This window comes from Gobio gobio (genome assembly GCF_949357685.1).
Source record: "Gobio gobio genome assembly, chromosome: 13".
NCBI lineage: Eukaryota > Metazoa > Chordata > Actinopteri > Cypriniformes > Gobionidae > Gobio > Gobio gobio.
In genome coordinates, this window is record NC_137106.1 from 44,984,222 (window position 1) to 45,001,167 (window position 16,946).

Below are 16,946 nucleotides of genomic sequence, written 5' to 3' on the forward strand. Positions count from 1 at the left end.
ACACTGAGAACAGAGCTGTGGGACTGAATTCTTCTGAAGGCGTCATGACTTACACGTGCGCTCTTTGACGCTGACTCCTGGCCCCTCCTGGTTGGGGGTCTGCGTGTAGACTGTGGCGTTGTACAGTGCGTCTGGCGTCAACCCGTCAAAACAGTACTGGCTCTCAGCAGCGGTGATGGTGACCTCCTGAGCTCCATGGTTAGCCGCTAATGATGACACAGAAGAGGAGCAATGTGAGGTTATACAAACGGTAACACTTTAAACAAGCAATTCTACTAACTGTAAGTAACTGTGCAACTAGGGCTGCTCGATTATTGCAAAAATCATAATCACGATTATTTTTGGTCAATATGATCAAAGTCATATTTCACAATATCAGTAGAGATTAGTCCTTTTAAATATTAGTGAAATTTCACAATTATCGATACTTCAACAAAAACAAGGTTACCTAATGAAATAAAAAAGTATATAACAGTCAGAAATACAATAAGAACAAAGAAACTAATTACAAACAAAACCCATAAAAAAGGCAGCTAAATGAAAATAGTATATTTTCTTAGCGATAGCTGCTATTTACACTAAGTGAAAATAGTGATATATTCTACTTACACTGTGACATGAGCAGAATTGTCTTAGCGATGCTATTTAGACTAAGTGAAAATAGTGATATATTCTATTTACACCATGTAGCAGTTCTTTGCAATACGAGTAACTAGTAATTAGTTCCAATTTATACTTTATTTTGGCAGATGCATAATATTTGCACCTCAGTATTGTTGTAAATTAACAGGATGCAATAATAACCTAGAGTGTAAATGATTATATTTATTAAAATTATTAAATGGATGCCACCTTAATATGACAATAAAAGCCCTCCCTACACCTACCCCTAACCCTACACAATAAATATTTTTTGTTAAACAGTCATATTATTAAACAGTCATTAGGCACGTTATGTCCACTTTTAGAACATGTTCTTCATTTTTTATTGAAAGTAAATGCCTTTCCGATGTGACGTGATGGGAAAAGGGAGAAGAGCGAGCTCTGCAAAACCCGGGTCGATCGCATCAAAACCTAGTTTCATAAACCATACGCTCTACTGACTACGCCACTTAAGAAATTACACCATGCATATCTTTTTTTATCTATTTGCACTTAGATAAAAAGATGTAAATAGACACTCCCTAAAAAATACACTAGAATGAAAATACAAATTAAATAAACGGTGCTTTAAGTTGTTTTTTTTAAAGTGGTATTCAGATAAATAATAGCCTACAACAGAAAATATAATAATAAAATAACACTGCATAGTCTTACTGTACACATTAAATATAGATTAACCCATATTAAATCTACTTAAGTTATTCGGTGAGTGATTTTCCTTTGTCATTTGTTGTTTGACTATCATTAATGACAGACTATAGCAGATTTATTAGGCTGCTGTCACTTCAAGAGCTAATGCATGGATCCATTATACTGATACACATGCATCTTCTTTCTCAACTGTGTCCGTTTACTTAAGACATAACCGACATTTTTGACATTTTTGCTTATCGGTGTTCGACTCTGAGCACGCACACAGAAAGCCACCAGAGGAACAGTGTCTTTTTTGCGTCTTAATGCATTTTTAATAACACTGTTTAATATCAAACTTGTCCTACAGTAGCAACAATAGATGACATTTTACAACACTCACTTATTCAGCTGATTTGGATGCTAAGTTTGAGCTTTTTGGGAGGTACGAAAGCGCACCGCTGAGTGTGGCAGCGGCACAATAGTTGTTTTACCTTGATTATCTTGTTTTCATAATCGTTGTATAAAATCGTAAAAATCAACTACGATTAATTACACAGCCCTATGTGCAGCTACATGTCAACTAGCAGTCATTAGAGTATTAGTAGACTTAATATCTGCTAACTCTTTATTTTGATGCTCCCCTACTGACTACAAGTTACTTTACAAGTACATGTTAACTCATACTACTAATCATAACCTAACAGTCGACTAATACTCTAATGAGAGTTAGTTGACATGTAGTTGCAAAGTTACGTCTTTATCTATAGGAAGAAGGTGCACTCCGGTTACTTATGAATGGGAGAAAGTGCAACGCCCAATATGGTGAATAAGCCCCGCCTTCTAAATGAAAGAACCAATCGTTGATTAGTAAAGTCATCGCATCACTGCAGCTGCCGTAGAAACAGGCAGCGTTCTGAGACGCGCGCTTAGGACTGTACATGCGCATTAGCTTTGTCCAGGCTGAAAATGCAGTTTTTGTCATGATTCGAGTGTTTAGAAACAACATTTATGAGACAGTTGTTGTCAGATTTCATTGGTGATTTCAAATATGAAATTTAATCGTAAGCTCGGCGAACAGTTTTGGAGAATTTGATGTTTCCCCATTCAAAGAGATTGGAGCTGCACTTGCATGCCTGAGAGGCGTTTCAAAGATGGCCGCCGAAGTGAAATGACTTGAGTCTTAAAAGGACTTTGCTTATAGTCCGTAGAATGTCTAATATGGACTATCGAACCTTTATAACAGTAGGTGTAATGTGAATGTGTCCTTACGATTGAAAGGATTGACTTTCAGTCTGTAAGAGGTTGCCGCCCGATGAGGAGTCCATCTGATGCAGAATGAGTCATAGCCGACGTTGTATGTGCTGAGGTCAGTTACATTGAGATACACTGCAATGGCAAACAGCATTCCACAGTTTAAACAGGCATTTATAAACAATCTCCTAACACGTCCGTAAAAGTTCTCAGTGGAAGGAACAAGCACGTACAGGTGGTTCCCTGTCCGACCAGAGCTCCACTCATGCCGGAGTCATACTGAGCGTAGACCTTCAGGTCGTACGTTGTGCCAGGCTGGAGGTTAGGCAGGTTATGTGAAGTTACATCTCCAACAAACGCTTCCATGGTGTTATCCGTGCCTGGAACAACACGCAAACACAGAACTCACTAGAACATGTGTCACGGTCTGACCTACAACATGATGTCTAGATAATGACGACATGGTAAAATAATCAAAAAATGTCTTACCGACTGGTGTATAGACCAGTTTATAACCGTTGACCCGCGCAGGTGCAGGATCCCAAGACACACGGAAACGAGTGTACCACTCATCAGAAACACGCAGGTTACGAGGCTCCAGGAGACCCACTGAAGGAGACGTGCCAAAGAAACATTCAATGAGAGCCAAAACATCTTTCCAGTGTGTATTTACATGAAACAGCATTTTATCTATCTATCTATCTATCTATCTATCTATCTATCTATCTATCTATCTATCTATCTATCTATCTATCTATCTATCTATCTATCTATCTATCTATCTATCTATCTATCTATCTATCTATCTATCTATCTATCTATCTATCTATCTATCTATCTATCTATCTATCTATCTATTGTCTGTCTGTCTGTCTGTCTATCTGTCTATCTGTCTGTCTGTCTAACTGACTATATGTCTGTCTCTGTATATCTGTCTGTCTGACTGTTTATATGACTGACTGTCTGTCTGACTGTCTGTCTATCTTTCTGTCTGTCTCTGTCTATCTGACTATATGTCTGTCTCTGTCTATCTATATGACTGTCTGTCTATCTGACTGTCTGTCAATATGTCTGTCTCTGTCTATCTGTCTGTCTGTCTATATGACTGTCTGTCTCTGTCTATCTGTCTGTCTGACTGTCTGTCTATATGACTGTCTGTCTGTATATATGTCTGTCTCTGTATCTGTCTGTCTGACTGTCTGTCTATATGTTTGTCTCTGTCTATCTGTCTTTCTGTCTATATGACTGTCTATATGTCTGTATGTCTATATGTTTGTCTCTGTCTATCTGTCTGTCTGTCTATCTTTCTGACTGACTGTCTGTCTGTCTATATGTCTGTCTCTGTCTGTCTATCTGACTATATGTCTGTCTCTGTCTATCTGTCTGTCTGACTGTCTGTCTATATGTCTGTCTGTCTATATGACTGTCTGTCTGTCTCTCTGTCTGTCTGTCTGACTGTCTGTCTGTCTGTCTGTCTGTCTATCTGTCTGTCTATATGTCTGTCTATATGTCTGTCTCTGTCTATCTGTCTGTCTGACTGACTGTCTGTCTATATGACTGTCTATATGTCTGCATGTCTATATGTTTGTCTCTGTCTGTCTGTCTGTCTATCTTTCTGACTGTCTGTCTGTCTGTCTGTCTATATGTCTGTCTCTGTCTGTCTATCTGACTATATGTCTGTCTCTGTCTATCTGTCTGACTGTCTGTCTATATGACTGTCTGTCTATATGTCTGTCTGTCTATATGACTGTCTGTCTGTCTGTCTGTCTAACTGACTGTCTCTCTGTCTGTCTGTCTGTCTAAATGACTGTCTGCCTCTTTCTGTCTGTCTGACTGTCTGTCTATCTCACTATCTTTCTGTCTGTCTGTCTGTCTGTCTGTCTGTCTGTCTATAAGGCAGTAATATGTGTAACCATCCTTACATGTTTTTCCATCTCCAGAGAGGCTTCCTCCAGGGCCATCTTGATAAATGGCCTCTACGTTGATGTTGTAAGGAGTGTCTGGCTGCAGGTTTTGCAAGATGACAGAGTTTCTGTTGCCAGGCACACTTGTCTATGTGAAAAACAGCAGTACAAGATCATCTTTCTAGCACACATCCAGTCAAATGATGTCCACAGGCTCATAAAATCATGATTATAAATATCTGATGTTAACATATACAACTGCATGACATGTTGCATGATTATATAAAATTCAACACCACGTACAAATTCCTCAATGGGATCTCCAGTGGTGGGTGCGTAGCCAATGCGGTACTGCAGCACAGCCCCTTCTGCGTGCTCCCAGCTCACGGACAGCGTGCTGGTGGTCGGATCATACACCCGCAGGTTCCTGGGGCCGCTGCGGGGCACTGCGAGCAGAAGAACAGAAATCCTCTCAAAATCATGCTTTTGGCAGACAAGAGGGTCATTCTCAAGAAATTGGGCTGTTTGTGCCCCTATGACTTACTACTGCTATAATTCGCATACTGAACCTTCACATGCCTCAGAGAGCTCAGCAGTGTCATGGGAAAAGTCATTTTTTGCAGAAATATTTTGGCACAAGTGTAGAGTGGTGCAATGGCATTGGTTAGTAAAGCCATGTGATGGAGTTGAAATAATGTATTGAGTTTGAATTGGAGATAATAGCTCAAGAATTTCAATGATAAATCTGATAACAAACTGTTAACAATCCTTGTTGGGAAATTAGATTTCCTGAAATTTCAGCAGCTACCGTTGCAATTGAATTATATATTTAATATTAAATAATAAATACAGAAATATAAATCCTGAAATTTCAATGGACAAATGCCACTGTGTCCTGAGAATGAACCATGATGAGCACATAATAAAGGGCTTCCTGTGCTCAGACTCACATGTTTTCCCATTATCAGTCACCGAGGAGCCCTCTCCATCAGCATACAGGGCCACCACACTCACAGAGTACGGTGTGTCTGAGACCAGCTGCTGCAGCAGGGCAGTGTTGGTGTTCCCTGGAACAAGGACCTGACGACAATAAAAAAAGTAATAATTAACCACCAGGGACACAGAGTCTTTGTTAACTTGTGACATTTGAGATACTTCAAATACTTTTACATTGATTAATGAATGAATCTCACAAAGAACATATGTACAGTAGGTTGATTTTTTTTTTAAATCTATCTATCTATCTATCTATCTATCTATCTATCTATCTATCTATCTATCTATCTATCTATCTATCTATCTATCTATCTATCTATCTATCTATCTATCTATCTATCTATCTATCTATCTATCTATCTATCTATCTATCTATCTATCTATCTATCTCTCTCTGTCAGTCTGTCTGACTTTCTGTCTATCAATGTTTGTCTGTCTATATAGCTGTCTATCTGACTGTCTGTCTATTAGACTGTCTGTCTGTCTGTCTGTCTGTCTATCGGTCTGTCCATGTCTATCAGACTGTCTGTCTGTCTGTCTGTCTGTCTATATAGCTCTCTGCCTGTCTATATAGCTGTCTATCTGACTGTCTGTCTGTTTATCTATCTGTCCATGTGTCTATCTGACTGTCTGTCTATATGACTGTTTGTCTGTCTATATAGCTGTCTATCTGACTGTTTGTCTATTAAACTGTCTGTCTGTCTATCGGTCTGTCCATGTCTATCAGACTCTCTGTCTGTCTGTCTATCTGTCTGAAGTTGTCATCGTAGGTGCATGTTCACTGTGAGAGACATAATCTAAAAAAAATCCAGAAATCACAATATATGATTTTTTAACTATTTATTTGTATGATACAGCTGCAAATAAGTATTTGAACACCTGTCTATCAGCTAGAATTCTGACCCTCAAAGACCTGTTAGTCTGCCTTTAAAATGTCCACCTCCACTCAATTTATTATCCTAAATTAGATGCACCTGTTTGAGGTCGTTAGCTGCATAAAGACACCTGTCCACCCCATACAATCAGTAAGAATCCAACTACTAACATGGCCAAGACCAAAGAGCTGTCCAAAGACACTAGAGACAAAATTGTACACCTCCACAAGGCTGGTAAGGGCTACGGGGAAATTGCCAAGCAGCTTGGTGAAAAAAGGTCCACTGTTGGAGCAATCATTAGAAAACGGAAGAAGCTTAACATGACTTTCAATCTCCCTCGGACTGGGGCTCCATGCAAGATCTCACCTCGTGGGGACTCAGTGATCCTAAGAAAGGTGAGAAATCAGCCCAGAACTACACGGGAGGAGCTGGTCAATGACCTGAAAAGAGCTGGGACCACCGTTTCCAAGGTTACTGTTGGTAATACACTAAGACGTCATGGTTTGAAATCATGCATGGCACGGAAGGTTCCCCAGCTTAAACCAGCACATGCCCAGGCCCGTCTTAAGTTTGCCAATGACCATTTGGACGATCCAGAGGAGTCATGGGAGAAAGTCATGTGGTCAGATGAGACCAAAATATAACTTTTTGGTCATAATTCCACTAAACGTGTTTGGAGGAAGAAGAATGATGAGTACCATCCCAAGAACACCATCCCTACTGTGAAGCATGGGGGTGGTAGCATCATGATTTGGGGGTGTTTTTCTGCACATGGGACAGGGCGACTGCACTGTATTAAGGAGAGGATGACCGGTGCCATGTATTGCGAGATTTTGGGGAACAACCTCCTTCCCTCAGTTAGAGCATTGAAGTTGGGTCGAGGCTGGGTCTTTCAACATGACAATGACCCGAAGCACACAGCCAGGATAACTAAGGAATGGCTCTGTAAGAAGCATATCAAGGTTCTGGCGTGGCCTAGCCAGTCTCCAGACCTAAACCCAATAGAGAATCTTTGGAGGGAGCTCAAACTCCATGTTTCTCAGCGACAGGCCAGAAAGCTGACTGATCTAGAGAAGATCTGTATGGAGGAGTCGGCCAAAATCCCTCCTGCAGTGCAAACCTGGTGAAAAACTACAGGAAACGTTTGACCTCTGTAATTGCAAACAAAGGCTACTGTACCAAATATTAACTTTTTTTTTTTCAGGTGTTCAAATACTTATTTGCAGCTGTATCATACAAATAATTAGTTAAAAAATCATACATTGTGATTTCTTGATTTTTTTTTAATAGATTATATCTCTCACAGTGGACATGCACCTACGATGACAATTTCAGACCCCTCCATGATTTCTAAGTGGGAGAACTTGCAAAATAGCAGGGTGTTCAAATACTAATTTTCCTCACTGTATGTCTATCTGTCTGTCTGTATACTATACTGTATGTCTGTCTGTCTGTCTATGTCTGTCTGTCAATTGGACTGTCTGACCGTCTCTCTGACTATCGTGGCTGAAAATACATTAGAAATAAAATATGATTGTTTTTGCATTATGGTAACACGATTTGTTTTCATCACAGTATTGTGAATTTGAGGGGTTTAATTGTCAGGAAAATGTCAGAATGCAAAAAATTGTTATGCCCCAACCTCCCAAAAATAAAAAAGTATATTATAATCTCTTATGGTCACACAAGAGAATCACTGGCTTTCAAATCTCTGATATATTACACCCTGAGAAAGAAGCTTGGCTGTTTTTCTAGAGATGACCTCTTGCACTCTTGAAGTTTGTGTCACCACTGATTCTTAACCCAATCATTAGCAATCACTTTCTCAGCCAATGCAAAGCAAGAGGCGGCGGAAACGTTCCTTTGATGTGTTAATAGTCTGGCAGTTATACCAGTGAATAATGTGCTGACAGTGGCAGGCAATCACCTCCTTTCACCGCCCTTCCCAATGCTAGGTCATGGGGGTCACTGACTTCCCAATTAATTACATGGGAACTCCCTTTTTTCATTCCTGACAACACTATCCTTTATTCTGAAGATTGAGACCAGTGGATGATTTATTGTACTTCTTGGGTCTCTTTTTCAGAATTCCAGTGGAAAAAGGTGAAAGAATTTGCATTTCAGAGGTTAAACTTAAAACAACTCAATGCAACTGATTTGGAAAACTGGCCATAGTAACGGAAAAGGTTCTGCGTCCATAACAATATTCCACAAGGTTTTTGTGGCTGCAGATAAGAAGCTAGTTCTGTTAAGACAGTTCTGTTTTCCCCAGTGCTGAAATAAAACAGGTTCAGACTGAACATTTCCCACAGCTGCTTTCTTTATGCAAGGGTCTGACGACAATAAAAGCCATTTATGGATTTTCGGAGCTTAGCGAAAATCCCTCTCAGGCAATGAAGTCCATGTGAGAATGAGGTTACACGACCTTAAAAACACAAACATCTTTGCAGAGGGACAGATTACAACTCGAAAGGTTCAGAGACGGACATTTGTCACCGCAGCATTTCCTGTCACGCGAGTCTAAAGCCGAGGACTTACAGATTCAGCGGCCCGGACTCCAGAGACGGGGGTGTAGACGATGCGATACTGCAGCACTTCTCCGGAGGCCGGCTCCCAGCGCACGTTCAGAGTGTTTGTGGTGGGGTTGTAAACCTGGATGTTCTTGGCAGGGGTCCGCACCACTGTTTCAGACATGAGCAAGAGCAGTATCATAAAACAAGAGACAGTAAAATAAGCGAGTGGTTAAAGAGGTAAAGAAATGTACAACTATTTACAAGACTACAGATTTCCAACATCCAGGACTAAACACAGGAGCAGCAACGGAAGCTTCAATGTCAACCACTCAGAATCAAATTAAACATTTCTAAAGGGTCAAGAGAGACCCGTCTCGTGTTTGGTTAAATGGTCTGTGAACTGAAACCACTGCCAACTCAATATGTTTGATACACAGCATTTGGGTTAGTCTCAAGCAGTGTTACCAAAAAAAAGGTAATTCATTATTACTAGCTACTGATTACATCTTCGACAATGTAGTTAGATCACTGTACTAATTACTCTCTCTAAAAGTATTGGATTACTTATTACTAACTACTTTCTAAATCCCATATCAAGCTCGACCAGTTGAACAATATAAGGACAGACACGGAACTGCTTTTTTGATTCTTTCAAATTAACAATATACGGTAAGAGTTTAGTTTAGTGTTCGATTCTCACTATGACCTAGTTGCATATTAGCATATATATTTCTGGGATTTGCTGTTAATTAGCACCTATTAAGCACATATTAATGCCTTATTCTGCATGAGCACCACCCAATACCTAAACTTAACAAATACCTTACTAACTATTAAAAAAAAAACAATAATTAGGAGTTTATTGAGGCAGAAGTCATAGTTAATAATAGTGAGAATTTGACCCTAATCTAAATTGTGATCGAATGTAAAATTGCACAAATTATTTTTGAACTGACCAAAGTATTTAAAGGGAGAGGGTTACATTAAGAACATACATTTTAAAATTACATTTTGATGTTAAATCCACTATTGTTTTATATAGAATTGTTCTATAGTCCATACAGTATTTAATGCAATTAAATCATAAGTAACTGTCATTAAATTACAGAAAAATTTATTACTTATTAATTACTAATTAATTACACCCAACACTGGTCTCAAGAAATCTACTAACTCCTAGGAATGTCTAGGGTTTATTATGCCCCAAAATAAAATAAAAATACTTATTTTTATATATTTCATATTTAGCACTTCTTTATCTGCAGTAAATTTGGCAGGACAATGGAGGTAAAAACACTTTTGAGAAAAAATTACTTTTTTTTTTCTTCATGCACTGGTCAATTGTAAACATTTTGGTCTATTTGGCTTTTCATAAAGTGTTTTTTGTGTTAGTGTGTGTGTTTATTTGATTTTTACACTATTCTGTATTCTATTTCACTATTCTCTGTAGATTACAATTCATATCTTTAAAGGCTGTTTTCTCAAAATGATTTTTTCTCATGCACTGAACAAGAAATCTCCACTCACTTCAGCAGAACTTTACAGATCTATATTCTGAAGGTTTTTAAAGAGGGGTTTCTTAATTTACCATTTATCATATGTGAAAATTAATTTTATTCTGGCAGTTTTTTGACAGTATCAAGGTAAAGATATCATCCAGTGTTCTGTAGATGATTATGGAAGTTTGTTTCCTCCACAGAATAAAAAATAAAAAAAGGTAATTGTGACTTTTTATCTCGCAATTCGACTTTTTTCTCAGAACTGCAACAGCATTTCACAGAACTGTGAGATATGAACTCACATTTGCGAGATATAAAGTCAGAATTATAAGCTATAAAGTCGCAATTCTGAGAAAACGTTTTTTTGTGAGCTGACTTTTTTTTCTCAGAATTGGACTTTATGACACAGTTGCACGTTTATATCTAGCAATTCTGACTTGCGATTGAGAGTTTATATCACATAATTCAGATTTGTCTCGCAATTGCACATTTATCTCTGACTTTTATTCTTAGAATTTTGAGATATAAACTTGCAATTCTGAGAAAATGTCAAAATTGTGAGCTGATTTTTTTTTTTCAGAATTGGACTTTTCTTCTTGCAATTGCAAGTTTATATCTTCTTACATCTTGTAATTCTGACTTTATAACTTATAAAAAGTCAAAATTGTTCCATTAAAAGTCCTAATTCACAAACTGAATTTATTTCGTGGCAGAAGCAAGCTTTCATAATGCCTAATTTGCATATTTAAACATAACATTTCAGAATTTTTTTTATACAAAAATGATTGCAATTCTTAATGTAATAAATGAACCGGGGGAAGTATGGTGATAAGTTGAACCTTTTTACCTTATTCTTTGCTTTTCATAGTAAATGTGCTCAGCTTTCATCATCAATACAACATGGAAAACACAAAGCCTATGGAAAGCGCTTTAGATTTCCGACAACAAAAACACTATTACTAGATTTGAAACAAAACGAACACTTCTCTGACTGTCTGTTTGTCTGTAGTGTATATGGGCACAGCCACACAAAGAAAACTGGAAAGCAAAGTAATGCAGATGATGGGAACAAAAATCTGTTACTTTGACTCCAAAATGAGGAGCATTGAGCTGACAGCAGTAAATAAGGGTGCTTTTATGTCCTTGCACCTCCCTGGGTTTTCCATTCGGTGAAATAGATTGTTTTGTAGCCCTCGCTCCAGCATCTCCAGTCATTACACCCCATAAAGAAGACTCATTAAGCCCAGACTGGAGTCACATTTAAGGGGTTGCCAGCACATCGGTATTCCTCCCTTGGTGATCAATCCAATAAAGCTGACTCAATCTTTGGGCAAGTCTCTGAGATTCTATTTATAAGTACAAAACTTGAATGGTAAAGCCAGAAAACTGCACGTAGTTTCTGCATTGAAATCTTTGTCAAAAGGTTTTGTGCGTTTGGGGAGTATATGATGGATGAATATGGGAATTCTTTCCTTTCCAATCGTGCTAAAATAAGAATAAGCTGCATCAACTCACAGGTTTTTCCGTTCTCTGACATGCGCTTGCCCTCTCCAGGTGCGTACACTGGCACTACTGTTACTGTGTACTCGGTATCAGACAGCAGGTTCTTCAGAACTGTACTGGTGGTGATTCCAGGAACCTGAACCTAAGAGAACAATAAATAAAAGAAACAGATTATTTATTTTGTTTGTCTGGTCTCTGAAAAAGTCGCTGGCACAATGCTTTGAATGGTTGACAAAACGTTGCTACGAGCTTGCTAAGGTGTATTTAGTACATTTCTATGCACTTGTCCAAGTGATTGCCTGGCTGTTGCTTGGTGGTTGCTTATTGTCCAAGTCAAAAGAGCGCAATCTTAAGTCTCTGTGATATTCTGCCCTTAAATGTAAGTCAATGGGATTTTTTTGTTTTGTTGCATCTGTCATACTGTCCTAAAGCAAAACCTGCTGAGAACCACGCTTAACCCTTGATAGCATTACATTTCTGGGTAAAAATCTTTATGTTCTCTTTCTAATCAGATTCAATACAATTCGCCAAAAATCACACTATGAAAAAAAAATCAGGTAAGTAAACCTTTTACATTAATGCTATTCATACATTACAAAAATAACACTAGTAACACTTTATTTTACAGTATCCTTGTTACACATTACATGTAGTTACCATAGTAACAACTATAAATTATGCATAATTACATGCATCTAACCCTAAACCAAATCCTAATACTAAATCTAAACCTATAGTAAGTACATTTTGTTAATACTAATTAATATTGCTCAACACTTTAATGTATAATTACACTGTAAAAAGGACACCTTAAAATAAAATGCAACCATGAAAAACATATGATTTTTAAACATTTGTTTTTTTCTAGTTCTGTCCAATCAATTAATCGTGATAAATTGAATCTAACATAAAAGATTGTGTTTACATAATATATGTGTGTGTGACAGACAGACACACACACATATATATACATATATATATATATATATATATATATATATATATATATATATATATATATATATATATATATATATATATATATATATATATATATATATATATATATCCCAATCTTAATCCGTAGGGTTAAATATGGAGTTGGCCCACTCTTTGCAGCTATAACAGCTTCAACTCTTCTGGGAAGGCTTTTCACAAGGTTTGGGAGTGTGTTTATGGGAATTTTTGACCATTCTTCTAGAAGCGCATTTGTGAGGTCAGGCACTGATGTTGGACGAGAAGGCCTGGCTCACAGTCTCTGCTCTAATTCATCCCAAAGTGTAGAAGCCTAGTTGCTTGATTTTATACACCTGTGGTCAAAACTGCAGCTCTTGTGGGGTGTTCCCAGTCTGCAGTGGTCAGTCTCTATCAAAAGTGGTCCAAGGAAGGAACAGTGGTGAACCGGCGACAGGGTCATGGGCGGCCAAGGCTCATTGATGCATGTGGGGAGCGAAGGCTGGCCTGTGTTGTCTGATCAAACAGACGAGCTACTGGAGCCCAAATTGCTCAAGAAGTTAATGCTGGTTCTGATTGAAAGGTGTCAGAATACACAGTGCATCACAGTTTGTTGTGTATGGGGCTGCATAGCCGTAGACCATCAGGGTGCCCATGCTGACCCCTGTCCACCGCCCAAAATGCCAACGAGAGCATCAGAACTGGACCACGGAGCCTGGTGGCCTGGTCTGATGAATTACGTTTTCTTTTACATCACGTGGATGGCCGGGTGCGTCTCTAACCTGGGGAACACAAGGCAACAGGATGCACTATGGGAAGAAGGCAAGCCGGCGGAGGCAGTGTGATGCTTTGGGCAATGTTCTGCTGGGAAACCTTGGGTCCTTCCATCCATGTGGATGTTACTTTGACACGTACCACCAACCTAAGCATTGTTGAGACCATGTACACCCTTTCATGGAAACGGTATTCCCTGTTGGCTGTGGCTCTTTCAGCAGATAATGCATCGTGTCATTAAGCAAAAATGCTTCAGGAATGGTTTGAGGAGCACAACAACGAGTTTGATGTGTTGACTTGACCTCCAAATTCCCCAGATCTCAATTCAATCGAGCATCTGTGGGATGTGCTGAACAAACAAGTCCAATCCATGGAGGCTCCACCTCACAACTTACAGGACTTAAAGGATCTGCTGCTAACATCTTGGTGCCAGATACCACAGCACACCTTCAGGGGTCTAGTGGAGTCCATGCCTCGACGGGTCAGGCTGTTTTGGCAGCAAAACGAGGACCAACACAATATTAGGTGAACACAGACTTTTATGTTTGATGCGATTAATTGATTTGACAGCACAACTTTTTTCACGAAACTTGAATATTATTACTGTATTATTACTGTATAATGCATTCAAAAATAAATTGTATTAATTAATTGATTGTACTTTCTTGAAGCATAAACAGTATAGCATGGCTCTAACAACGACAAGATCATGAGTTCCCAGCAAAATACACATGCATGAACTGCTAAAAATGTATTCCTTCAACACAACATACAATTCTTTGAATAAAAGCGTTTGCCAAATGCCTAGTTGTAAATGTATATATACCCTCAAAGGGTAGTTGAGACATCAAATATATATGTATTTTTTTATTTTGGGTCTGAGCACCTGCCTTTAGCCATTAAAGTTACAGGTCAAAATTGACCCGCTAACATCACAATCGTAACAGAAATTTCGTACACACATTCCACAACAACAGGCATGTTCGTGACCCCAAATGAGAAACAGTCACGCAATTTCAAGAAAAACATCTTAGGTACACCAGTATTTCTGACAACATGATATAATAGTTAAGAGGTGCCCCGGGACGTACCATGTCTTCTGCGCCCCCTGTGACGGGCTGGTAGTAAATCCTGTATTGCCGTACGCTCCCATCAGCCGGCTCCCAGCGTACATTCAGAGTGCTGACCGTAGGGTCCGTGACCTGAAGGTTTCTCACACTGCCCAGCGGTACTATGGGAACACACAGTAAACTCTATTCAGCGTATCAACAATGACCTAATTTGTGTCATTTACATACTATTTGAAAATGCATTAATGTAGCTCAACAGGTCCCGAGCATGCAGTAAAGTCACGTACATGTCTTTCCTTGGCCAGAAATGTCTTTGACATCTCCACTGGCGTAGACTGCGGCAACAGTGATGGAGTAGGGGGTATCTGGAGTCAGTTTCTGCAGGATGACGGTGTTTTTCTTTCCTCCAATCTGTGTCTGTGACAGAGAAAATTAATTGTGTTTATTGTGTAAATGCATTACTGAAATGAACTAACAATAAGCAGTTTGTTTGTTACAGTATTTATTAATCTTTGTTAATGTTAATTTCAACATTTACTAATGCATTATTAAAATCTTGCCAACATGAACAAACCATGAATAGCTGGATTTTTATTAACTAATGGTTAGTTCATGTTAGTTAATACATAAACAAATGTAAACTAATGAAACCTTATTGTTAATCAGGGCTTGACATTAACTTTTTGCTAACCAGCCACTGTAGCTGGTGTTTTTCCAAAGTAACTAGCCACTCAGCATTTTCACTGACCACAATTTGACATTGATACCATGGGGAAAACTGCTATATAGATATTTTTAATATTATCTGATAATTTGGCAGTAGGTTTATTAGGCTACTGTCTCTTTAAGACCTGATGCACAGATCCATTATAATGTTACACATGCTTTACACATTATTTTAAGGTGTCTTTGTTACAGTGTAATTATACATTAAAGTACTGAGTAATATTAAGTAACTACATGCACTTACTATAGAGTTAGGATTTGGTTTGATTTAGGGTTAGTTGCATGTAATTATGCATAATTTATAGTTATTACTATAGTAACTACATGTAACATATGTAACAATGACACTGTAAAATAAAGTGTTACCTAATTTTATTTGGTAATCAGCACCATGTCGCTGAAAGGCATTTTGTTTTTAGCCCAGAATATTCCATTAAATAATCTTAAGCAATCCTCAGCAATGCTGGGAAACTGCATTAATGTCAGGAACAGCACATCACAAATACGATTGCAGATAGGACTGTTTTTCATTGATGCAGTTTTATGTTGTTATTTCTGCGACTGCTGCCAGTATAAATCTGCCTTCTTGATGCAGAAAACAGAGGCTGTAGAAAATCACTGCAATGATTTGAGTACAAAAAAACAACACCTCTACACCCACTCAGATACCACGAAAACATGGAAAATAGTAAGATGATAGCTGATCCCGAAGACAAAAACATCTTTAAACGGCGCAAGATTTGCCGGTCTCCAAGCCTGGCCTGGTTTGCTGGTTTGAGAGTGGTTTTGGGTAAAGTGCCAGGCTGGGAGACCAGCTTAAACCAGAACAATCAATGCCACTGAAATAACATCAACCTGTAGGGAATATTAAATGTGCTGTTCCAGCCAGTGCAGCTATTCATATCAAATATAATGTCAATACAATGACAGCATTTATTTAAAGACATAATGCAAGCTACAGATATAAGTTAACAGTGTGAAGGTGGTTGATATTATACAGTACATTACTGTTCATATTTTTGGGGTCGTAATATGTTTTTGAAAGAAGTCTCTAATGTTCACTGAGGCTGCATTTATTTAACACAGTAAAAACTGTTATATTGTGAAATATTATTACAGTTTAAAAAAGCTGTTTTCTATGTGAATATATAGTAAATTGTAATTTATTCATGTGATTACCCCAGTCTTCATTGTCACATGACACGATTTGCTGTTTGTCATGTCAAACATGTCAAAGTCAGTTATGCTACTTAATTTTTTTGTGGAAATTAATGATTTGAGGATTCTTTAATGTACAGAAAGTTCAATAGAGCAGCATTTACTTGAAATAGAAATCATTTGTACAATTATAAATGTCTTTACTGTTGTATCATTTGCTGAAAAAGTATTCATTTCTTCTTTTTTTTTAAATCATACTGACCCCAAACTTTGAACGGTAGTGTATATGCAGTTTTTATAACCTCATTAATCGACTAATTAATTCAATTAAAATGTCTATATTGAATAATTAATATATTTCCTTTCCTTTTTACATCCTAATCACATCTTCATCTTTAAGACTGAACTTATGAGGTACATGCATGCA

The 16,946-nt window shown here is 38.1% G+C and overlaps 1 protein-coding gene across 1 annotated transcript in view; it reads right to left on the bottom strand.

The window, feature by feature from the left end:
• The window catches only part of col12a1a (collagen, type XII, alpha 1a), a 111,405-nt gene that overhangs the window by 32,650 nt on the left and 61,809 nt on the right, over positions 1 to 16,946 (bottom strand). The window contains exons 32-42 of the mRNA XM_079832663.1: positions 14,923 to 15,052; positions 14,657 to 14,796; positions 11,850 to 11,979; positions 8,861 to 9,003; positions 5,402 to 5,531; positions 4,755 to 4,897; positions 4,470 to 4,599; positions 3,037 to 3,156; positions 2,781 to 2,927; positions 2,566 to 2,682; positions 54 to 206 (exon numbers count right to left, since the gene is read on the bottom strand). Coding sequence (XP_079688789.1) covers positions 54 to 206; positions 2,566 to 2,682; positions 2,781 to 2,927; positions 3,037 to 3,156; positions 4,470 to 4,599; positions 4,755 to 4,897; positions 5,402 to 5,531; positions 8,861 to 9,003; positions 11,850 to 11,979; positions 14,657 to 14,796; positions 14,923 to 15,052 — 1,483 coding nt within the window. The remainder of the gene's footprint in view (positions 1 to 53; positions 207 to 2,565; positions 2,683 to 2,780; positions 2,928 to 3,036; positions 3,157 to 4,469; positions 4,600 to 4,754; positions 4,898 to 5,401; positions 5,532 to 8,860; positions 9,004 to 11,849; positions 11,980 to 14,656; positions 14,797 to 14,922; positions 15,053 to 16,946) is intronic.